A 22,447-nucleotide genomic window follows, 5' to 3' on the forward strand; every position below is an offset into this window, starting at 1 on the left:
TCACTCCTACAATGCTGAGGTTCGAGTGCCAGGAGGCCTTTCGCGCTTGCGCAGATTCCACCCATGCACATGGCGCATGCGCAGATCCCACTCCCTGAGCAGACTCCACCCCTCGCTGGTGGCCACGCGCTAAGAGGCAGTGGGGGCGGGCTCAGTGTCGGCCGCACATCATTCGATTCTGTCCATAGGCTAAAAAGTGGATCGTGGGCTCGGCTTACAACCTATTGGACGGCACAGGAGCGTCCTAGTCCGTGGGCCAATCATAGGGCAGCGCGTGAGATTGTGGACACCGGTCACTGGTGCTGGGCTCTGCAGCTTAGACTACAGCCTCTCGGCCATGGCCTCGGAAAAGTCTCAGGATATAGTCGTCACCTGCACCGCACCGGTCAACATCGCGGTTATCAAGTACTGTGAGTGCTGGAATCGGGGCAGTCACCCAGGCTAGGATCTGGGCGTAGGACTGAAGGGTGGAGTCATCACGATTGGAATCAGGAGCCCCTGGGCTGGAGGGCCGAGCTCCAGAGTAGCTGGGCTGGAGAACCGGATCATCCCGGCTGGTGTGAGGAGTGGTCGAGGCACAGGGCTGGAGAGGAAGGTCACCACCTTCGGGATCGATGGGCACAACGCTGGACACGAGGGTTACTGCAACCAGGATTGGGGGTTCTGAGAGACTGAAGACGGGGCCACAGTTGCCAGGATCGATGGGCAAAGGGCAGTAGATGAGGGTCACTGCTGCCGGGATTCAGGGTCCCAGGGCAGGAGGGAAAAAGCCCCATGTTCCAGATCTGTAGTAGCTGGACTAGAGACAGCTGGGAGGAGGCTCAGGGCTAAAGGGGGCGTAACCACCGCCCGGATCAACGGGCGCTGGGCTGGTATCATCGCTGCAGGGATCGGAGATCCTGGGGCTAGAGATGGGGAGTATCATCTGGGCGGGAATAGGGGCTGGAGCTGGAGAAGAAGGTCATCGCGGTTGTCATTGGCTCCAGGCTGGAAAGGGCACATCACTGCGAGTTGGGGATGGTAAAATTAAGGTTTTTTGCTGCTAGGGAGAGGCGGGCCTCTCCGTGGGCCAGCCTAGGCCTCACATACCATGTACCTCTGGTCTGGCTCTACTGTCACTCCTGAAGCTTTGCTGTTGACAGGTGCCACTGTACCTGCTGTTGTGAGGACCAGCCTCTTGCTCTTCCCCCTTCCCTGGTGACCCTGTAAACTAGGGAGGTACAGCAGGGAGCAGCGCCCATCACCCTAGCCTTGCATCTGCTCTGCTTCCTCCCACCATGGTCATTTAGAACTGGTCTTGTAAGTGGATCCACACAGCCTGTAGATTCTCGGGTTTGGCTCATTTCACTCAGCATCCTTTTCTGGAAGCTTATCCAGGTGGATGCATCGAGGGCTCATTGCCCTATTCCACGGTGTGAGCAACTCCAGGCTCTGCTACCAGTGAAGTACGTTTATGGGCAGACAGTATATCCTTTGGAGGGAGAATGACCTGCAGCACATCTGGGAATGAGTGACAACTGTTCTTCATTCGTTAAGGAGCTGTGGGTCTAGTGCCCATTTCAGTGGAATTTTTTTTTTTTTTTTTTCACTTTAGTCTGTCTGACAAACAGGCCGGCCTACAGCTCAATGTTTTAGTTTCCGTTTCCCTGATGGCCAGTGTTATGAACTATCCTTTCCTTGAGCCCATTTTATCCTACCCTCCATGTCTTCGTTTTTCTTGTGTTCTGTAATGTTGCCAAGCACTCTTTCCTTTTGAGAACTTTTGTAGATTCCTTGAGATTTTGTATGTAGACAAACAAGCCCTCTGCCATTTCTTCCTTTGGATCTGTGTGCCTTGTGTTTCCTTTCTTACCTGTTTACAGTTGGGAGAAAAACACTGTGTCAAGTCAGAGGATGGGGCTGTTGGCAGTGGACATTCTTGCTTTGATCCATGAGAGTATCTTTACAGTTTCTAAGCCAGCCTGGGCCGCATAACTAGACTCTGTCTTAAAAACAAAAAAGGTTCCTCATCTTTTCCCAATTTCTTCTGATAATTCTTCCTTAAAACACAAATGCAAATGGCTGTGATTTTTATCAAATATCTTTTCTTTGTTGTTTTTTGAGACAGGTAGTTTTGGAGCCTGTCCTGGAAGTTGCTCGTGTAGATCAGGCCGGCCTCAAACTCACAGAGATCCCCCTGCCTCTGCCTCCTGAGTTCTGGGATTAAAGGCATGTGCCACCACTACCCAGCTCAAATATCTTTTCTGCTGATAAGATCACCAGTGGTGGTGGTGGTAGTGGTTGGTAGTGGTGGTTGGTGGTGGTGTCGGCCGCAGCACCAGCACTAGCGGCACACACCTTTAATCCCAGCACTCAGGAAGCAGAGACGAGTTCTAGGCCAGCCTGGTCTACAAAGAAAGTCCCAGGACAGCCAGAGGCTATTACACAGAGAAACCCTGTCTTAAAAAAGAAAAGATTACATAATCTTTGGTTGGGCCTGTAGCTCAGTGATATAAAGCACTTGCCTATGTGTGAGAAACCCTAGGTTCAAAACAAACAAGAGGACCCTTGGGAGAAGTTGGAGAGGAAATGATGAAAATAATTGAGATACATTGTATACATATATGAAATTTTCAAAGAATAAATAAAAACATTCTTTTTAAATGCATGCTATGTTTCTTCTACGTGTAGGTGTGTGGGATGCTTTCAGTTGACTGGTGTTTGGATGCCAATCACCTTTCAGGTGGCTGTGTTTTCCCCCATCTGTTCATTTTAAGTTTGCCCCTGAGCTTTTGTGTCAGGACCGGCTCAGCTCTCAGGCCTCCATTCCCTTCTTTATCGTCTCTTTGCAGTTGTTTTCTTACTTGCCTTTGATCACTGGTGAAAACATTTTCATGGTGGCTGCTTTAAAAACCTTTGACAGCAGTCGTGGTTTCTCTGACACTTCAGAGTTAGTGTCTTGTTAATTTCTCAATTTGAGAACCTCCCTTTTGGTATGACAAATGATTTTGGGTGAGATTTAATGGTTTTCTGTTGTGCACTGAGATTCAAGTCCTATTAAAGCCTTTAGCTGGTGGAGGAGGGGCACCATCTCTTTTCTGGCAGATAGAGGGGTTAGTCCCACATTGTGTGGCTCTTGTTTCTTCTGGGGGCTCTGCAGGAGCCGTCAGGCCTCCCCTGGAAACTCCCAGCAAGGCTGGAAGAAGCACCCGTTCAAGCAGCCCTGTGGATGAAGTCCAGGCTGTCAGCTGAGATGAAAGGGCTGCCTGCCACACTTTTAGGGTGGAAAGGATGGGGGCGCCCATCTAGCCAGGCTCCCAGGGCCTTGGAAAGAGGGTGAGGCTGGAGAAGCTGTAGCAAAAAGTTTGTCTCACTCAGCTGCCCTTTGCTGGTCTCCTTGATGCTGTGCAACTGTTGCTGGCCTGAGACCAATGGGCAGAAAGAAACCCAGATGGTGTACCCAAAGCCACACCCTAGCCATGCCTGGAGCCAAGGGCCCAGGGCCTTCCTTCTTCATTCAGGGGCCTCCTGCTGGCTTGTGCAGGACACCTGGGCTTCAGTCTTAGGGGTTAGGACATCTGCTCCATCTTCCTCAAAGCAGCTCCATGACTCCAGGAGAGCTGTCTGTGCATAGATATCTGTAGATGGTGAAGGGTGGAAAGTCATTTGATATCTTCTGCCCAAACATCCCAAATTAACGGAACATGTGCAGATGCTCAATGAAGACATGATACCACCAGCTAAGTGCTATGAGTGTTGTTGGGTAGTATTTCCTTTGGCTTTCTGGAGAGTTGATTGTGCTCTCTGTAATAGGTGGGACTTGGAGTACTGGGTAAAGAGGGACCATTCTGATTGGTGTCATCTGAGACGTGTTCAGGAACTGGGCTCCTGTGGGTGGACAAGCAGGTGGAAGAGTAGACCACTAGCCACATAAGCATGTGGTACCTAGCAGATGCCCACGACTAATATTTGTGGAGTCAAAGGAAGAAGCTTGAGGCAGAGGTGGGCTGGCCTCCAACTGTGCTGTGTGAACCTGAGCTCTGAGTCTGCAGCCAACCCAGGAGGTGTTCCTAGGGTGGCAATGCAGCCTGTGCAATGAGAGCAGGATGGAGATGGGGGCTCTGCTACGGAGGCGTGGAGGCAACTTTGGAGGGTGCCAACGGGGTACCAAGAACTCAGTGGTTTGGATTGTTCTTGCAGGGGGGAAGCGAGATGAAGCCCTGATCCTGCCCATCAACTCCTCTCTGAGTGTTACCCTGCACCAGGACCAGGTGACTACGCACATAGACACTGATCTGTGATGGCTAGAGTGGGGTGGCTTCTCATGAGAACCGTAGTGGACCTGTGTCCTTTGGACTGCCTAGCACAGTCTCCTTGTCCCCTCATCCACACACAAATTCCCAGTGCCACAGGGCTAGATTTATAACAAGCTTCCTTTACTCAAGAGGGACCAGGTACCTGTGATTCTGCTGTGGGTGAGACAGATTTCAACCTTGCATAGTGAAGGCCGGGACAGTGTGGCCAGGCTGCGGGGCATGCTGACCTCCTGCTACCTAGCCAGGGCTGACCTTGGCAGCCCCTCTAACCTTCTCCATGTTTGTCCCTGCCCAGATAGACACCATACTAGCCATAAGTAGGAAAGATCTACTGGTATTGGTCCTCAGCACTGGCCCCTGTTTTCCTTTCCAGTTAAAAACCATCACAACTGCTACCATCAGCAAGGACTTCACAGAAGACCGCATCTGGCTTAATGGTCGAGAGGAGGATGTAGGGCAGCCTCGGCTCCAAGCCTGCTTGAGGGAGAGTGAGTTGGGATGACAGCAACTCCTGCTGTGCTCTTGCGGATGCTGAGTGCCCATAGGAAGCCTCTAGTAGCAGTCAGAGAGGGGCTGGGGTTGGAGCACCCCAGGAGGAAGTCCATGTGGGGAGTCTGGGAGTTACTGCATCACAGATTTCAGCCATTCTCTACCACTCCCAGCCCCAGGCAATTGAGGTGGCAGAGGAAGATCCGGTGGCTCTGCCAAGTATCAAGTCCACTCACTGTGCCCTCTCCCCTGCAGTTCGACGCCTGGCTCGGAAGCGGAGGAGCACCGGAGACGGGGATGCACTTCCTCTCAGCCTCAACTATAAGGTGCATGTGGCCTCAGAGAACAACTTCCCCACTGCTGCAGGCTTGGCATCCTCAGCAGCGGGCTACGCCTGCCTAGGTGGGTGTTCGTAAGGCCCAGGGGACCCAGGGTTCTGCTTTGTAGTAGTAGGGGTTCTCTGACCTGTCAGCATCCAAGGCTCTTGTTAGAGCTTGCCCTTTCCCAGAATGCAATCGACCACCAGACCCTCTCTGCACTTGTGTGAGTGCCCTTCAGCTCCCAAGTGATAGAAGTCACCTGAAGCTAGAAAATACCTGGGAGGTGGGATGGTGGGAGGGGCGTTCCCAGCTCCCTTGGGAATTCCAAGGTCTTGATCCAGCTTCAGGCTCAGCTGCATTCTGGCTGCTAACCCTATCATAAGGGACTCTCTGCTCCCACCAGTAACATCTCTGCTTTTTTGCCTTGGGTCATTGTCCATGGCATCCCCATCCCCAGCACAGGCAGTCCTCACAATGGTGAGCTCAGGCCACCCTTATCCCTTAGCTCCAGGGGCCATAGCTTCCTGGTCCAGCTGGTTCCTGTGTCATCCTGAAGTGGAGGTCCTGGACACAGGGTCACCTTCTTGAGATTGCCAGACTCAGAGAAGGCCCCATGCTGATGAGCAGCAGGCTTGCCTTACTGCCTGCCATACTGTCTTCCTCCAGAGCCACCATTCTCTCCCTGCAGACATATTACTCAGGCTTTCAACTTGGTCCCTGCTCCTTGTGGCCTTCTGAATGCCACTCCTTTCCTTAGAGCTCCTCAAAGAAACTTCCCGCAGCCTCAGTCCTGAGGTGGGTTATGAGACTGAGTACATTTCCAAACTCAGTGCTGAGTGACGCAGTGTGCAGCTGGGAGATTGCAGCCCAGATGCCAGAGCCGCAGCTCTGCCTCCTCAGAATCTCATTTCCTATGCAGCGGGGAGCACCTAGCAGAGCTGGACTGTGTGTCACATTAACCCTCATGCTGCCTCTGTGTCTCTTTCCTGTACCTTCAGCCTATACCTTAGCCCGGGTCTATGGGGTTGAGGGGGACCTCTCTGAAGTGGCTCGGCAGGGCTCAGGCAGTGCATGCCGCAGTCTTTATGGGGGCTTTGTGGAGTGGCAGATGGGAGAACAGGCAGATGGAAAGGACAGCATCGCCCGGCAGATAGCCCCAGAGTGGCACTGGCCCCAACTCCGAGTCCTTATCCTTGTGGTAAGTAGATGAGCACGCAGCCAGGGCTGGGCTAAGAATGGAAGGGCAATATTTATCTGGGATTCACCAGGATCCTAGGCCAACAGGGTCTAGAGAACAGACCAAGGCTGTTGGTGGTAGGTGGTGGGATCAGAACTGGCTCCTACATGGCAGGGCTGTGGCTCTTCCCCATGATATGGCTATACCCAGACCCACATCACCCCTCCATGACCAGGAGCCCAGGGTTGGTTTGGCAGAGGGCAGGGTCAAGTGATAGGGCTGTGCTACGGGTCTCCTGTGGCTCAGGCCCAGTGTCATCTCCCATTCAGGTGAGTGCCGAGAAGAAGCAGATGGGCAGCACCGTGGGCATGCAGACCAGTGTGGAGACCAGTACCCTGCTCAAGGTGAGTCTCCACTGGGGAGTGTGAAGTGTACTACTCAAGGTAGGGCTCCCCTGGTGGGGTGATGGCTCTGGAGGTTCTATGCCCAGACCTATAGGCAGAGAGTGTCGTATCCACTCACTCATTTGGTCACTCACCTTGCAGTTCCGGGCTGAGTCCATTGTGCCTGAGCGAATGAAGGAGATGACCCGCTGCATCCAAGAGCGGGACTTCCAGGCCTTTGCCCAGCTGACCATGAAGGACAGCAACCAGTTTCATGCCACCTGCCTCGACACCTTCCCACCCATCTCCTACCTCAATGACACGTCCAGGCGCATCATCCAACTAGTACACTGCTTTAACACACACCATGGGCGGACAAAGGTGCCAGGATGTGGGGGATGCAGTCAAGCACTGGGTCCAAATGCAGAGAATGTGGGCAGATGCAAGGAGCATAGACAAATGGTGGGGATGTTGTATACGTGGCCAGACAAAGGTTATGGAAGTGGGTGGAGCTGTGAGTGGCCTCCCGGATGGTCCTCAAGGCATGACACAGACAAGCTCCACCCTACAGTTCTGGTTAGTTCTGTGTTTTGGGTATTGCCTAATCCACGCTGTATGACCCACACAGGTCACAGCCTAGTAGCCTCTTCCCGAGCTCCAGGCAGAGGTGACTCACACCAGTGTGTTTAATTGCCACCACTCCCTGGTTTGGTTGGATGAGCCCTATTCAAGTCTGATAGATCCTAGGTTCCCCAGCAGGTAAAGGGTCAGAACTAAGGGTGCTGAGTGAATAGCTGGGGATACACTCTGGGTTCCAGGTGGCATACACATTTGACGCGGGTCCCAATGCTGTGATCTTCACCCTGGATGACACTGTGGCTGAGTTTGTGGCAGCTGTGAGGCACAGTTTTCCCCCTGCGACAAATGGAGACAAGTGAGTGTGTGTCCCTCTTCCCCGCCTTGAGATGTCCAGAGCACCGTGCTAGGGACAAATGGTAGACCCAATACTAAGCCAGATCAAAGGCTCTGACTGTCCTCCTTTAGGGACGTAGCCACGGGGCCCATGACAGCATGGAAAGTCTCTCCTGATAGCCACACAGGTTGCAGATGTGTGAACAAATGCCATATTCCCCTACTAAAAAAGGATATCCCAGCTGGCCTAGGTGACCCTCACCTGGAATAGCTCAGGTGGTAAATTCATACCCTATCTCAAAAGATTGATGGGTTTTTTTTTTTTTTTTAAGGAGAGAAATAATGTCCCTGTCCCTGGAAGGTCAAGGGCCCTCCCTCAGCGAAAGCAACTTGGGTGTTATTTGTTTCTTTAACATTTTTTTAGGCTGAGTATTTTGCCTGCATAAATGTGAGTTTACCCTATGTATGCAGTATCCGTATCCTTGGAGGCCAGAAGAGGGCATCAGTCCCCTGGAACTGTAATTACAGATGCTTGTGAGCTGCCATGTGGGTGCTGGGAGTTTAACCCCAGTCCTCTGCAAGAGCAACACGTGTTCTCAACCACTGAGCCACCTCTCCAGCCCAGAACTGACTTTTATTAGGAAATTCACCAGGCATTCTCATGAGTGTGTCAAATACCTGATACTTTGAAGCATAGGATTCAAGCAAAGCCCCAGTTTCTTCCTTATTAAACAGGGTTGAGCCTGTGCACATAATCCTTGGTCTCTTCAGTACTGGTCTGCCTCCTGGGACGGGTCTGACTGCTCTGTGCCGCTTTGCAAGATCTCTGATTCGTAGTGTTTTCATCGTCCCGTCCTCGCACGCCCCTGCCCTTCTCCCTCCCTTGCCATCTGCAGCCCACCTGTCTCTGAAGATGCCCATCTGGGCTCTCTACACTGGCATCATGAACACACTTCTGCTTTCTTTGCCTAGGTTCCTAAAGGGGCTGCCGGTGACGCCTGTTCTTCTCTCTGATGAGCTGAAAGCTGCTCTGGCTATAGAACCCAGCCCTGGTGCGGTCCAGTACATCATTGCCACTCAGGTGAGGCCCAATACATGGCAGGCACCTCTTTATCTACTGGGGGTGCCCAGGCTGCCCCCTTCCACTGTGTCTCAGGAAGGAAGCAGAAACCAGCATCAACTATGGCACACAAGTAGCCACGTGCTGTGCTTTGGGTTCAGAGTCGTCAGACACTGGTTTACTCGTTTCCTCTCAGTGGTCATTTAGGGACAGCTTGCACATAGAGGAGGAGAGTGGGGGCATTTGGGATGTGATAGTTAGTAACTCAGGACCAAGAGAAGCCAGTAAGATGAAAAGCGGTCACTTTGCTGGGTGGTGATGGTGGCACACACCTTTAATCCCAGCATTCAGAAAGCAAAGGCAGGCAGATCTCTAAGTTCAAGGCCAGCTTGGTCTACAGAATAAGATCCAGAACAGCCTCCAAAGCTACAGAGAAACCCTGTTCCCTGCCACAAGCAGGCCAACATCCCTGTATCTCTCCTAGTCCTGCTCAAAGTAGCTCACTCTAAATCCCTGATTTCTATAGCAGTCATGTGCTGAGAGCCACAGAGATTCTCAGGATCTGGCCCAGCCAGGGTAAGGGGCACCTAGCAGCTCAGGTGGCTTAGCTTGGACAAGCTGGTGTGGATTTACCAGGAAGGACACACACACACACACACACACACACACACACACACACATGTGGATTTACCAGGAAGGACACACACACACACACACACACACACACACACACACACAATGTAATCCTACTTTAGAGTCCCTGGCTTGTGGCTTAGCTTGGACAAGCTGGTGTGGATTTACCAGGAAGGACACACACACACACACACACACACACACACACACACACACACACACACAATGTAATCCTACTTTAGAGTCCCTGGCTTGTAAATTCCCTGGGGCAGTGGGTGGGTCTACTGCTGTTACCCATCATTCTATCACTAGACACTGACTTCCTCTCCCAGGTTGGACCAGGGCCTCAAGTCCTAGACAACTCGAATGCTCATCTGCTAGGCCCAGATGGCCTGCCACAGCAGGACTCCTGACTACTTCATGCCCGATCCCTCGTGCCATTGAAGAAGGAGTTGCTCACCGGGGCTAAGGGAGCTGAAGTGCTAACTGGCCATGCCTGTGGGGTTACTTGATGATGCTGTGCTGGGGGACATGGAATGGTGATGGGTTGTCTAGGCAGCTGGGAGGGTGGGGGGACAGGGGTCCCCTTTCAAGTGCCTCATGTTCCCTGCTGGTTTCTGAAGGGCTTGCGGAAACACTGGGAACCTCCTGCATTCCAGACAGGAGCTCATTAGGGAAGGGGTGTCTCTCCCACTGACTAGGATGATGGCTACACAGCAGTGCCTGTGCTGAGACTCAGGCTCCTATCTCAGGTCACACCATGGATGGGCTACTTCTTTATAAAGACCCGTGACTCCCTCCTTCCCTTGAGGGTAGAGGCTGTTGAGCCCACAGGGTGGGTCCATTGTGGGTGTGGGTGCATCATAAAGGTGCAGGCAATGGACCCGATAACCCCAGGAATAAAGAGTGCTGCTGCCTGCCTGCCTTGGCTGTGCTTTCTCCTCATAAACCACTCTTCCAGGGTCCATGTTCGCCAGCTCAGTGACTGCTCAGGTCCCTACTTGCTGTTGACTTCAATCTTGTTTATGTAGTGGAGAGGTGGGGCCTGAAGTAGGTTTTGCTAGGGTTACTTCTCACTGCCGGTAAGCCAGCCCTCCTGTGACAGTCTCTTTGTGAGCCTACGCCACTGCCGCTGAGCCGTTCTGGAGAGGAAGGACAACAGCAATAGTGTTCAGCTGTCCCTGACTTTTCTGGGTTTTCCCAGCCTGGCATATCATGTCCCCCCACCTCCACTTAGTCATGTGATCCAGGCCACACCTGCCCCAGCTCACAGTGGGTCGGAAGTAACCTCATCCTTTCCGATCTGCCTTTGTCTGATAGGTGTGTGTGTGTGTGTGTGTGTGTGTGTGTGTGTGTGTGTGTGTAAAAAACGACTTACTCCAGTGGTACGGGTGTGAGGGGTAACCGTCACAAGTCACAGGCAATTCCTAAACAGCCGGGCACATTCCGCTGGAGGGACGCCCAAGGGGAGATTGTTCCACCCACCAAGGCTCAGCGGAGGCCTCTAGGGCACATCCCGAAGGGGCGGGGCCTGGGTAGGGGGCGGGCCGATTCGTGAGAGTTTGTGCATTGCGCTGCAGAGTTGAACCTGACGACTGCGTGTTCTGGGTGCTTGCCATGGGGCAAATCGAGTGGGCCATGTGGGCCAATGAGCAGGCGCTGGCATCTGGCCTGAGTGAGTGAGGAGGGCGGAGGGCGGAGGGCCGGTCAGGACCCTTGCGGCGTCGCAGGAGAAGCCGGGCTCGGGCTGGTGCTGCGGATCTCCAGACGCGGGCTGCCGGGGCCCCGGGGCGCGGAGCGGGAGGTGGCCGCTGCTGGGCTTTCCCTGCCGCCTGCTCTGCGACCCCGCCCTGCACCCTGCTCTGTCCGCGCTGGGACCTCAGAGGAGGAAGTTGCTCGCAGCTGGGGAAGAGGCTTTCGTGTGGTGGTTTCCCGCCCGGTTAGAAAAACCCGCCGGAAGACCCTCTTCTGTGCATAAACCACTTGGCCTGAAGGCGGGGCCCTGGCCTTGGGGGTCGCTAGGGCTCCATCTTCTGATGTAGGGGCCTGGGATAGGAGCTGATTTGGGCCTGCGATGGGAGCTAATACCATCCTGGAGGAGCAGTGGACTCCATCCTACAAGCGTCGTGGGGGCAGAAACAATTTCACAAGAGTCGGGACACCACTCTGAGTGATCTTAGCCCAGGGCTAACGTGCTGGGCACTTGGCTTTGGTCATAATGACGCTTGCTGTGCCTTGAACAATCCGGATAGCCTGGGAGTTCTGCCAAGGGGTAGTGGGACCCCCTAGGCTCCACTGCACCAGGAAAGGAACCTACTAGACCAGACCAGGAGCATTAGGCCTGAGACTATAGAAAAAACTGTAGACATGCCTCAAAGCCAAACCTAACCAGGAAAGACCTGCAAGGGCAGGGGTGAGGGCCCGGACCCACCTCCATTCACCTGGAAATAATGCATAGGGGAGGTGACAGCCCAGGTGGGAAGATGGGGCCTCAGCTATGACTGCTAGCATGTCCTTACACATGTGCTGTGTAAGGCCTCGGATACTGCCTCAGCTAATTGTCCACAGTGCCCAGGCAGACACAACTCTATTGTGTCATTTAGAGACAGTGAAGATCTAGGTCACCAGGCAGTGGCCACTTTCTCCATTAAGTGGGACTTTCTCTGATTTTCCTTGTTTCTGGAAAGTACAACCACCCTGGGAGGGTTCTGGACAGTCTAGGTCCAACCAACAGGAACACACATTGTTGTTTTTTTTTTTTTGTTTTTTTTTTTTTAACCTTTTACTTTTAAAATTATGTGTGTGTGTGTGTGTGTGTGTGTGTGTCTGTCTGTCTGTCTGTCTGTGTCTGTGTATGGGCCTGTGCATAAGTGCAGGTGCTTTCAGACAAAGGCTAGAAAGGGTGCTGGTTCTCCTGGAGCTGTATTACAGGTGGTTCTAAGCTGCTGATATGAATGCTGGGAATCGAACCTGGAGCCTCTGCAAGAGCAGTGAGCATTCTTAAAACTACTAAGCCATCTCTCTCTCTCGGTTTTTTTTTTTTTTTTTTTTTTTTTTTGTGGTTTGTTCTGTTTTTGAGACAGGGCTTCTCTGTGTAACAGTTCTGGTGTCCTGGAGTTCACTCTATAGGCCAGGCTGACCTCCAAGTACTGGAATCAAAGGCGTGCCCACCACTGCCCAGCTGTTTTTGTTCCTGTTGTTTGTTTTGTTTTCAAATCACAGAGTATCGCATCTATTCTGGACACACCATCGCCCCGCACTACCTCAGGACCTATTTCTGACTGCTGGACCCCTGCTTGCCTCCTGGGCACTCCCCCGCCTTCCTACCCTACAGCTTCTTTTCTGCTTCTGAGTTTCCCCAATGTGCAATAGGGCCTTTGCACAAACTGCTGCTACCACAGCATCCAGAGCTGGCTGACGCCTCCCTCCCCTGCTGCCTCCCCTCTAGACACAGATGTTAACTGCTCAGAGGCATCCAACCTCAAGTAGCCTGATTTTCTGGGATGAACACCCTCTGTTAAAGTGTACCACTGTCTTAAGCAAGCCAGGGACTTTGGTCTGTATGCTATTTCAGAGTCCCTCTACACAGTAGTTGTTCTTGGTTGGGTTTAAGAATGACTCCTTGGGTCTCCCTGGTGGATAAAGGGTGTCCCCTTCCACTAATGGTGGCAGCAGAGCAGAAACTCAGAATGCACATGATACCCTAAGGATCAGTGGATAGCAGGCTGAGTGAATGTGTGACCAAAAGACCCTTCCCTCCTGTAGGGCACACCCTTAATGCTGACCAGCAGAACAGGAGAGTTAATGTGTAGCTGAGCTACAAGCCAAGCATAAGAATAAACCAGTGCTATTTGAAGGTTGGGAGAGGGGCCTGAAATCTGGGATGCCCAGGACAATATGACAGCTTTTCCTAAGGCCACCCCAGTGTCTCTGTGCTGGAGAAGGCAGGAGTCACCACCTGGGCAAAGACTTATATAGGACATATATCCTTGCAGCTGCATGAGCTGTTGCTGTTGGGGTCAGATGGAGAAGATTATAAATAATCAAAACCCGAGATCTGGGCCTGTGCAGGCTGCTGGAGTCAGGCTGCTATCAGCCACCTATGCAGAGGCTAGAGAAGCCCTTGGCTGGGAGCACAGGCTGCTGTCAATGTACACTCTATTGGCATGAGCTCACTTTAACTCACTGTTTGAGGAAGTGAACCCTGTGAGGAGTCAGCACCCATAGGGCAGGGCACCCATAGTGCAGGGTGCTGCTCCCACCGGAAAGAGAAAAGGTGTATCTTGAATGCCAAAGGAGATAAATGACCGACTGGATTTGAGAAAGTGAATTCCTATGTGGTGTCTACAGCTGTACACAGATCAAAGCTTTGTGGTAGTGGACATACAGACTGCACAGCTCTGAAGAAGGAAACAGAAGGAAGTTGGGAGGAACCACACCAACATGGGGATTTCTACACAGAAGTTGTGTCATATGTTGTGCAGGAAGAGCGGACATGTGAAGCACTGAAATTCCACAAGAGAGCATCCATAGTGTGGGGGAGGATGGTCTGGCTGCTGGGCAAACATTTCCCAGAAATGACTTCAGGCTGAAGAGGGGTAAGAAGCCATTTTTAGAACTAATGAGAACAAATCCCTTCTTGAACACACTGAAATAAAATTAGACAAGGAGAAAAAATATTGGATTAATACCAGCTTATAGAGTTCTCAGATCAACCATAGATGCCAGAAGGCAGTGTGTAATGATGTCACAGGTGCCGGAAGGCAGTGTGTAATGATGTCACAGGTGCCGGAAGGCAGTGTGTAATGATGTCACAGGTGCCGGAAGGCAGTGTGTAATGATGTCAGGTGCTGAGAAAAGGGCAAACCCTCTCCACTTGCACTATCCTGCTGAGTTTCAGCTAACGTACCCTCAGTGCAAAGGTGGCTAGCAGATGTGCTTCAGCAAGAGGGAAGCTGAATCTGGAGAAGGGCTGGCACCGGAGAGAGAATGGAAACTGCCGGATGAGTAACAAGTGAGGCAGTAAAAGTCCGCCCATGGCTTGGAAGAATTTTGCAGTAAGGAGCTGTAAATATTTGGGAGAATTTATTTTCAAATGTCGGGGCAGGAAACAGAAGAACTTCACTATGCGAATCTCAATTTGAAAAATAGGAACTACATATCATTACTTTTGAAAAATTCTGGTTAAAAATATTTTTTCTAAGCTGGGTGGTGATGGTGCACACTTCTAATCCCAGCGCTCAGGAGGCAGAGGCAGGCAGATTTCTGTGAGTTCAAGGCCAGCTTGGTCTAAAGAGTGAGTTCCAGGACACCTAGGACTGTTACAGAGAAACCCTATCTCAACTCTCCACCCTCAAAAAGATCTAAATCTGAGTAAAACCCACACAAACTTCTAGAGTAGATAGGATAGAAAGAAAAGAAGAATAACTACTTTTTGAAACAGTCTTGACCTGAAGTCTATGATTCTTCTGTCTTAGCCTCAAGAGTGTTGGGATAACAGGAGTTATAACTGTTGGGGTAATAGCCGCCACACCTAACTGAAGAGCGACCAGTGCTCTTTGACACTACAGCCCCCATGTAATCAAGATCTTAAGACATTTCTTATGCTTGGTGTATGACTCCTCTTTCTAAGTCTACGACAGGTTCCTGTCTTTTATTTGTTTGTTTGCTTGTTTTGAGACACGGCTTCATGTTTTAGGGTTCCAGGCTGGTCTTAACTCAATATGTAGCAAAAGATGACTGAATTCTTGGTCCTCCTGCATCCACCTCCCAAGTACTAGGATTCCAGGGTCTCATGCATCCCAGCCGATCCTGATCCTGGGACATACTATGTAAATGAGGCTGGCCTAGAACTCCTGGTCTTCATGCCTCCACCTCCGAAGTGCTAGGATTACATACAAGCCCACCATGTCCGGTTTAAGCAATGCTAGGGATTGAATTAAGGGCTTCCTGTATGCTAAGCAAGCACTCCACCAATCCAGACACTTCCCCAGGCTGTTCTCAAATTTGCTGGGTTGGCTTTGAACTCTGATCCTCTTGCCTCTCCCTCCCTGGTAGTCAAATTATAGGTGTGTACCACTATGCTAAGATAGTAGGCACATGGGGGTGAAAGAGAAATTCTCAGAGTCAGCTCTCTCTTACTTTGTGGGTCCTGTCATCAGCATGAACCAGGCTAAAATGTCTTTTTTGTTTGTTTGCTTTCGAGGCAGGGTTTCTCTATGTAGCTTTGGAGCCTGTCCTGGAATTCACTCTGTAGACCAGGCTGGCCTGGAACTCACAGAGATCTCCCTACCTCTGCCTCCCAAATTCTGGGACTAAAGGTGTGCGCCACCACCACCCAGCTATCCACAAAATATCTTAACTTCACTCTTACTATGGGTTAAAAAAAAATAAAAACAGCCATATCATCTTATCAATTGTAGCTATAGACTAGAAGCCAAATATCCCAAAGACAAAGATGAATCAGTAAATGGTAGTTGATCCAGAGAATAGAAAAGCAATCAATTAAAAAAAAAAGTCAAGAAAACAAACAAAAAATTATGTCAGGTGGTGGTGACTCACACCTTTAAATCCAGTGCTCTGAGGGAGGGGTAGGTGGGTCTCTGTGAGTTTGAAGCCAGAGTGAATTCCAGGACTGTCAGAGCTACACAGAAAAACCCTGTCCCGAAAAACCAAAAAGAAAAAAGGTAAGCAGTGGGTTGTGGTGATCCATGCTGCAATCCAAGCACATAGGGACAGCATGTGTGTCCAGGTTTTCTCAAAACAACAGCAATGGAAGAGTGAGCTGCTAATTATTCACAGAGCACATCACTTCATCTGAGCTAAAGACACAGACAGGGCCTTTCTGAAATGATGGAGGCTGCAAGTCATATGATTCCTGGGGGAACTAAGCTTCACACTTGTGTATTCCACTATAATGAAGTCTTGAATGGACTGGCTGGTGAGATGACCGTGGGGCCATGGAACTGTGCCACAACCCTGTGCAGGTTTCTGGTTTTTTGTTTGTTTGTTTGTTTGTTTGTTTGTTTGTTTTCTGGGGATGGAACCCAGGTATGTGCTGCTTACAGAAGGGCCAAGAAGAAACACCACAGCTGAAAAGAAGGGGCACTAGCTGGCAGGCAAACAAGGATGTCAGCACTACACAGCTACCATGGAGCTAGGCGGGACTCCCACCAGCAAGTTCATCTCGCCCTGGCCATGTCTCTCTGTCCCATGTGCCCCCTGCAATACAGGCATTTCCTCCTGGGGCAGTGTCCTGCCCTAACGGGCAGAGAATTAGAGTTGGTACTAGCCCAGGGGCAAGCTCAAGTTGGCTCACACCTGTAGCAGGTGCCACCTTCTAACCACCTCCCTCCATCCTTAGTCCTCATCACAGGGGGCATCGTGGCCACTGCTGGGCGCTTCACACAGTGGTACTTTGGTGCCTACTCTATGTATCCTTCTATTGGGCCAGGAAGGTGTGGTGATACAACTGCTTCCAGGGCTAGCACTTGACAGTTTGCAGAGTGCTACACATATCAGGTTTGGCCACAGCCTCAGGAAGCAGGATCAGCTCTGGCTGCAGTTTTAGAAGGCAAGGCCCAGGGCTGGGGAGCTACTTGCCAAAGGCCACAGAATGGGTTCAGGTAAGCATATAGCTAAGGCCCATGGAGTCCACTGTCTCCTCCCTACCTTGCTGGACAATGGCTCCTCTGTCCAGAGTCTGAGAACAGATGAGGTGAGACAGTGGCTGTGCCTCCATTTACCTATCAGCAGAAGTGCACACTGGCTTAGCCCAAGCGTGGTTTTCCTTAACCACATCACAGCGCTGCAGGTGTGCTCATCTGTCTGCTGGAGTACCCCCGGGGAAAGCGGAAGAAGGGCTCCACTATGGAGCGGTGGTAAGTCATCCCCCCCCCCCCCCGAGCGGCCTAGAGCTGGTTTGTTGGGAGCTTCCAGCCCCAGGCCTGCCCAGCTGCTGAGCTCATGGGACCTAGGACCCTGGAAGGGGGTGGATAGGGAGTCCTGAGTGTGACCAGTACTGACCCCCTCACCGTCTGCCTCCCTCTACATCTAGTGGACAGAAGTACTTGACGACTGTGGTGAAGCTGTTTGGGCCGCTGACAAGAAATTACTATGTCCGGGCTGTCCTCCACTTCTTGTGAGTTCCCCTGCTAATGCCCTGGGTAATAGACTAGAAGGAGATACCCATTGGGTCTGTAGCCCAGACAGGAGGTTAGGACTTAGCCAAGCTCCTTCTTCACTGATGTTTGTCCAGACAGAAACGCCCAGCTGTTAGAGTGTGCAGAAAGTGCCAACCCTGCATCCGTCATCTGTTGTGAGATGCACACTGGACCTAGCAGCTGAGCTACAGTTGTAATGCTGGGTGGGTCTCTGAGGGTCTGTTACACCTGTTGCTTTTCGTGATCTTTGCTAAACCTGGACTTGAACACACCCATGTGGCCACACCCCAGCTCAGGCCCTTTCCCCAACATGGTAGCTGGGGTTTGAATCAAAGGACATATCACTGCAGAGAACAGTTTATACCAAACTTAAGCTGGACCAGGTCAGAGCTGGCATCTGCTCATTCTAGGACCCTGGGGATGGAATCTTCTGTTGAGACCTGTGGCCAAGAGCTCAAGAGCCCCTCTAACTGTTGTGTATTTGCTTCCTCCTGTTACCCCTCAAGGCTGTCAGTTCCTGCAGGCTTCCTTTTGGCCACTATCCTGGGGACCGTTTGCTTGGTCATTGCCAGTGTGATCTACCTGCTGGTAAGTGGCTACCCTCTATAGTAACCTCCTCCATCCCCGCTCCCATATTCTTGTCCCTGGGCCCTCATGACAGCTTACTTGCTCACATAAGCTGCATTGAAGCTGCACCGTAGCTCTGTCGGGCAGGTGGCTAAAGAGATGAACTCAGAGAGGCAGTGTGGCTGGTCCAGGTTCTACCTCCCAACCTCAGTGTGGGCCCATTGCTCATCAAAGCCTACCTGAGTTTGGGGAGCTCATGACACAGAAGCATCTATCTTATCTGTCTGTCTGTCTATCGGTCTGTCATCTATCTACCTACCTATCTATTTATTTATTTTGAGAGAAAGAGAGGGTTTCATGTAGCCCAGACTGGCCTCAAACTTGCTATGTAGTTGAAGATGACCTTGAACTCCTGGCCCTCTTGTTTCCACCTCTTTTCTTTAGAGTCTGTCCTGGAACTCACTCTGTAGACCAGGCTGGCTTCAAACTCACAGAGGTCCGCCTGTCTCTGCCTCCCAAGTGCTGGGATTAAAGGTGTGAGCCATCTCCACACAGCTATTCTTTCACCTTTTAATCTTAATGCTGGACGGCAGGCACATGCTACTTCACCTAGCTTAGTTTGTGTTCATTAAAAGTGTGTGTGTGTGTGTGTGTGTGTGTGTGTGTGTGTGTCCTACTTTCTGAGGTTCTATCAATGTCTTTCTGATTCTCTTCTGCCAGCTCCATTCTTATCTTCTGTATAGAATGTTCTAGCTTATTGGTTAGAAGGTGTATCCGCAGGTGCTTGAAGGTGTATCCATAGGTGTTTAAAGGTGTAGCCACAGGTGTTTGTTTGAAGGTGTAGCCACAGGTGTTTGAGGGTGTAGCCACAGGTGTTTAAAGGTGTAGCTACAGATGTCAGTGTGCTGCAGAATTTCCATCTCTCAAGCATTGTGGACAACTAAATTTATTTATGGCTTTTGTTTTTGTTTTCTTTTTTGAGACAGGGTTTCTTTGTGTAGCTCTGGTTGACCTGGAACTTGTTCTGTAGACAAGGCTAGCCTCGAACTCAGAAAGATCCTCCTGCCTTTACTTCCAGAATACTAGGATTAAAGGGGCTTGCACAGCTGTCACCGTGGCTGCCACCCCCCACCCCCACCCTGTGGGATACTAAATTTACATCCAATTCCCAGATACAGAGCCAGCTTCTGTAGAAGTTCATGTGAGGTAGGAGGCTAGCAGCCCTGTTTCCAGCAAGTACTCTGCTTGCATTCTTTAGCACCTAGCTCTACATGCTTCCTGCAGAATGCTTGACACCCTTGGGGAGGCCTTGTCCAAGATGGGTGTCTTTTGGAGGGGACCTGGGAGATGTATGGATCATAGAATTTGTACCTGGAAGTGTTTCTGGGAGTGGTATAGAAGCAGGAGAAGGGGGAAGCGGGACTCTATGCTCCCTACACTGCAGGGCCCTCCTGGCATGGCCATGTAGCATGGTGTCAGGCAGCCCCAGATCCTGACTGTGTGGCCTTGGGCCAGTCAATTAATGTAAGCCATTCCCATCCTTCTGAGTGATTAAGACCCATGTCTACTTGGAGTCCCTGTGATAGTAAGCAGCTTCAAACATAACACAGTCCCTCTCTGCCCCTCAGGCAGCCATCCGGGGTGAACAGTGGACCCCTATTGAGCCCAAACCCAAGGAGCGGCCACAGGTTGGAGGCACCATCAAGCAGCCACCCACCAACCCCCCACCCCGGCCCCCAGTGGAGGTCCGCAAGAAGCCAAGTGTGGATGAGGAGGAGGCAGCCTCAGCTGGAGGTCCCCAGGTCAACCCAATTCCAGTGACAGATGAGGTTGTGTGACCTTCGGTTGCTGTCAGCAGCTCCTGCTTGAGTTTTCCTGGAGTTGCCACCAGGGGTGGTGATGCCCATTGTAATAAACAGTGAATAGCTGGTGTGGAGAGTGGATCTTCCTGTGAGGCTGGGGGAGAGGCTGTGGTCGGAAGTAGATCTAACATGTACCCCATCCTGAGTGGCAACCTGAAGGCCAGTCAGGGAAGTCCTGACGTCTGCTCAGTGGACCCTGGGTGCACTCATGCTTACTGGTGGGGCCCTGAGCCTAGCTAGTCCAGGTCTCCCCATAGTGGAAGCCACTGGCTCCCAGGCCCCTTTGCCAAAGGTACCCCCAATGGGTTCAGATGCAGGCTGCCATCCTGGTGGATCCTGGCTCTAGGCTGGAGTCCTACGTCTCCAGTCTGGCCTCACGGCCCTGGGTCTGGCTGGGTCATGCTGGAAAGGCCTGCTGTGGCAGTGAGTGCCTGCCTGCCTGCCTGTCTTGATGCAGAGGAGTGTTCTTGGGGGTTAACTTCAGGCAGAGATGGTGTCCCCAAATGGCCAAAGTAATACTGAAGAGTGAACTGTGAGGAGAAGCCTGTTCCCTGCCTAGAGCAGGAGCTGCCCCCTGTAGGAAGGTGGAGACCCAGGCCTGTGGCTCTGCATGCCCTGTTGAAGTCCCTCCCACCCCTTCTCAGCATACACACCTTAGGAAAAGAATCTGGGGCTTTAGTAGCTGCTGAGCACCCACTGGGTGGACAGGGCCAGGAGGGAAAAAAGTAGACTTTCAGGAATAAGTAAAGGAAGCATTGAACTGTGTCCGTTTAATAACAGTTAAAATAAATAATTGTTTAAAAACAACCAGAAGGGCTGCATCAGGCAGTACCAGGGCTCTGGGGTGACACAGAGCTAGCCAGCTCTTCATCTCCCTACCTGTCACTGTTGCTAGAGGTTCAAGGAGAGGAAGCCAGTTCCTTCAGGCCCACTCCACCCTCTCTTTTGAGATAGTCACTATATAGCCCTTGCTTTCCTGAAACTCATTATGTAGACCAAGCTGTCTGAGAACTTGAGGCACCTTCCAGCCTCTGCAGAGGGCTGGGATTCCAGGTGCTTTACACCATGCCTAGCTCTCTCCTTTGGGAACAGGGTAAGCTAACGCTCAAGAGCCACTGGGAATGATCCTTCCAGTCATAAGGATGCCTGGCCTCCCCAGCCTTCATCTGGGCACTGGTCAGAGATCACTGGGCAAGGGCTAGGTTTAGCCTCTGCTGCACTCTTGAGTCAATAAATAAGCAATAAATACACATAAATAAGAGGCATCCTCTGTGGAGATGCCTGGGATGTCTGGTCTGGAAGGGGCCTGGTGCATCATGGTGGAGCCATCACTGTGCAGACCTGGGAAGAACACAGGTACAACCGACAGGCACTCGGATGAACTCGGTGTGGAAGGTGAAGGATCCTGGTGTAGGGTCCGCTCTACCATCTTCAGAGCAGGGCTGTCGCCGCAGTACCAGCAGGCTCTGCAGCAGCTGCACAGAGTTTAGGGACGCTGTTTCACGGCCTGTCTTGGCATTGATGCAGCCACGACACAAACATTCTGCCACTGCCAACTTCTGTGGGTAGCGGTTCTTGTCTGTGTCGATGCTGTGGGGACAGGAGCAGTGAGAATATTCACTCTGGCCCTATCCAGAACTAATCTGAGTTTCCTAAGGAGCATGGGGAACACATCATCCCTTTCCTCTACCTTAGATCTCTGCCCTCTTGTGGATGCACCATTTGCTCTGGAATGGCCAATCTGAGAGTTCAGGGTTCAAATACCAGAGACAGGAAGGTGCAGGCACCAAGAAGGCTGGATTCAGTCGATGCTCAATAAATGATGTCACCTACATTTAACCCATGCCCTCTGAGAACACAGAAGCAGGGGCTTTATGGGGGCCTGGTCTCACTTGACCCAAGCTACAGTTTCTCAGAGAAGGAATATGTTTTTAGAGGTTAGGCAGATGAGGATCTAAGGTCCCAGAGTGGGAATAAACCACCCTACCGCCCCACCAGTGGGGACCCCATGAACCTCACCGATATTTCCATGGTGAGATGGAGCGCTGGTGAGTGTCAGCTTCCAACACCTCCTCTGGCCTCAGCACCGGGCATTGTGTTCCAGCTTGAGGTCTTTCATGCTGTCTCCTGTGGCCTGTAGCCTCCAAAGTGGACACCAGGGCTACGGGGAGGGCCTGCTCCCACCTGGCACTTCGAGTTAGCAGATGTGGGGGCGCCTGGCCATGAGACAGTTCCTCAGCAGAGTAGCATCTCAGGCTCCCATGGCTTCGGGTTTTCCTCCGGAACTGGAGATCTTGGTGCGTCATTCCAGTAGGCAACCAGGCTAAAAGCAGGAGACACTGGGGAACAGGTAGGTGTATGATTAGGGGTAGCTCAGAGAACACGCCATTTCCTCCAAACTTGCCAGTTCTCACTGAAAAGACGGGGGTTAGACTTCCTTCTGTAGATGGGGAAATAGCCTAAACACATCCCAGTGTACCGAAGCTCAGAGAGAAGCCCACAGCATCTACCCTTCTGGGATAGGATGTCATTATGAGGCTGGGAAATGTGCCAGGCTCACCATCACGGTGGCAATGACAGTGGGCAT

General features: G+C 51.6%; 3 protein-coding genes across 3 annotated transcripts; 2 read left to right on the forward strand and 1 right to left on the reverse strand.

The window, feature by feature from the left end:
• Positions 1-253: 253 nt before the first annotated feature.
• Mvd (mevalonate diphosphate decarboxylase) lies at positions 254-9,808 on the forward strand. The gene is made up of 10 exons (XM_051201405.1): positions 254-410; positions 4,180-4,250; positions 4,669-4,783; positions 5,040-5,186; positions 6,103-6,302; positions 6,611-6,685; positions 6,827-7,045; positions 7,483-7,598; positions 8,549-8,657; positions 9,602-9,808. Exons 1-10 carry the CDS (start codon positions 338-340, stop codon positions 9,680-9,682), a joined length of 1,206 nt encoding a protein of 401 aa, XP_051057362.1. The 5' UTR covers positions 254-337; the 3' UTR covers positions 9,683-9,808.
• A 1,020-nt stretch (positions 9,809-10,828) lies between these two features.
• Positions 10,829-19,929, forward strand: LOC127234514 (cytochrome b-245 light chain). The gene is made up of 6 exons (XM_051201491.1): positions 10,829-10,944; positions 16,633-16,702; positions 17,075-17,149; positions 17,326-17,409; positions 17,938-18,019; positions 19,627-19,929. Exons 1-6 carry the CDS (start codon positions 10,887-10,889, stop codon positions 19,834-19,836), a joined length of 579 nt encoding a protein of 192 aa, XP_051057448.1. The 5' UTR covers positions 10,829-10,886; the 3' UTR covers positions 19,837-19,929.
• A 1,218-nt stretch (positions 19,930-21,147) lies between these two features.
• On the reverse strand, positions 21,148-22,447 carry Il17c (interleukin 17C). The gene is made up of 3 exons (XM_051201573.1): positions 22,421-22,447; positions 21,880-22,199; positions 21,148-21,450 (listed from the first exon to the last, which is right to left on the reverse strand). The coding sequence occupies exons 1-3, from the start codon at positions 22,445-22,447 to the stop codon at positions 21,189-21,191; spliced, it is 609 nt and encodes a 202-aa protein (XP_051057530.1). The 3' UTR covers positions 21,148-21,188.

This window comes from Phodopus roborovskii, unplaced genomic scaffold (assembly GCF_943737965.1).
Source record: "Phodopus roborovskii unplaced genomic scaffold, PHOROB, whole genome shotgun sequence".
Classification (NCBI taxonomy): Eukaryota; Metazoa; Chordata; class Mammalia; order Rodentia; family Cricetidae; genus Phodopus; species Phodopus roborovskii.

Coding starts and splice junctions, on each gene's coding strand:
- Mvd (XM_051201405.1), top strand. CDS start 338: ATGGCCTCGGAAAAGTCTCAGGATATAGTCGTCACCTGCACCGCACCG. Junction 6,686..6,826: donor AGACCAGTACCCTGCTCAAG/GTGAGTCTCCAC, acceptor CTCACCTTGCAG/TTCCGGGCTGAGTCCATTGT. Junction 7,599..8,548: donor CCTGCGACAAATGGAGACAA/GTGAGTGTGTGT, acceptor TTCTTTGCCTAG/GTTCCTAAAGGGGCTGCCGG.
- LOC127234514 (XM_051201491.1), top strand. CDS start 10,887: ATGGGGCAAATCGAGTGGGCCATGTGGGCCAATGAGCAGGCGCTGGCA. Junction 10,945..16,632: donor GGCGCTGGCATCTGGCCTGA/GTGAGTGAGGAG, acceptor CTCCATCCTTAG/TCCTCATCACAGGGGGCATC. Junction 18,020..19,626: donor CCAGTGTGATCTACCTGCTG/GTAAGTGGCTAC, acceptor TCTGCCCCTCAG/GCAGCCATCCGGGGTGAACA.
- Il17c (XM_051201573.1), bottom strand. CDS start 22,447: ATGCCCACTGTCATTGCCACCGTGATG. Junction 22,200..22,420: donor CTGTCATTGCCACCGTGATG/GTGAGCCTGGCA, acceptor CCTGTTCCCCAG/TGTCTCCTGCTTTTAGCCTG. Junction 21,451..21,879: donor ATCTCACCATGGAAATATCG/GTGAGGTTCATG, acceptor CTGTCCCCACAG/CATCGACACAGACAAGAACC.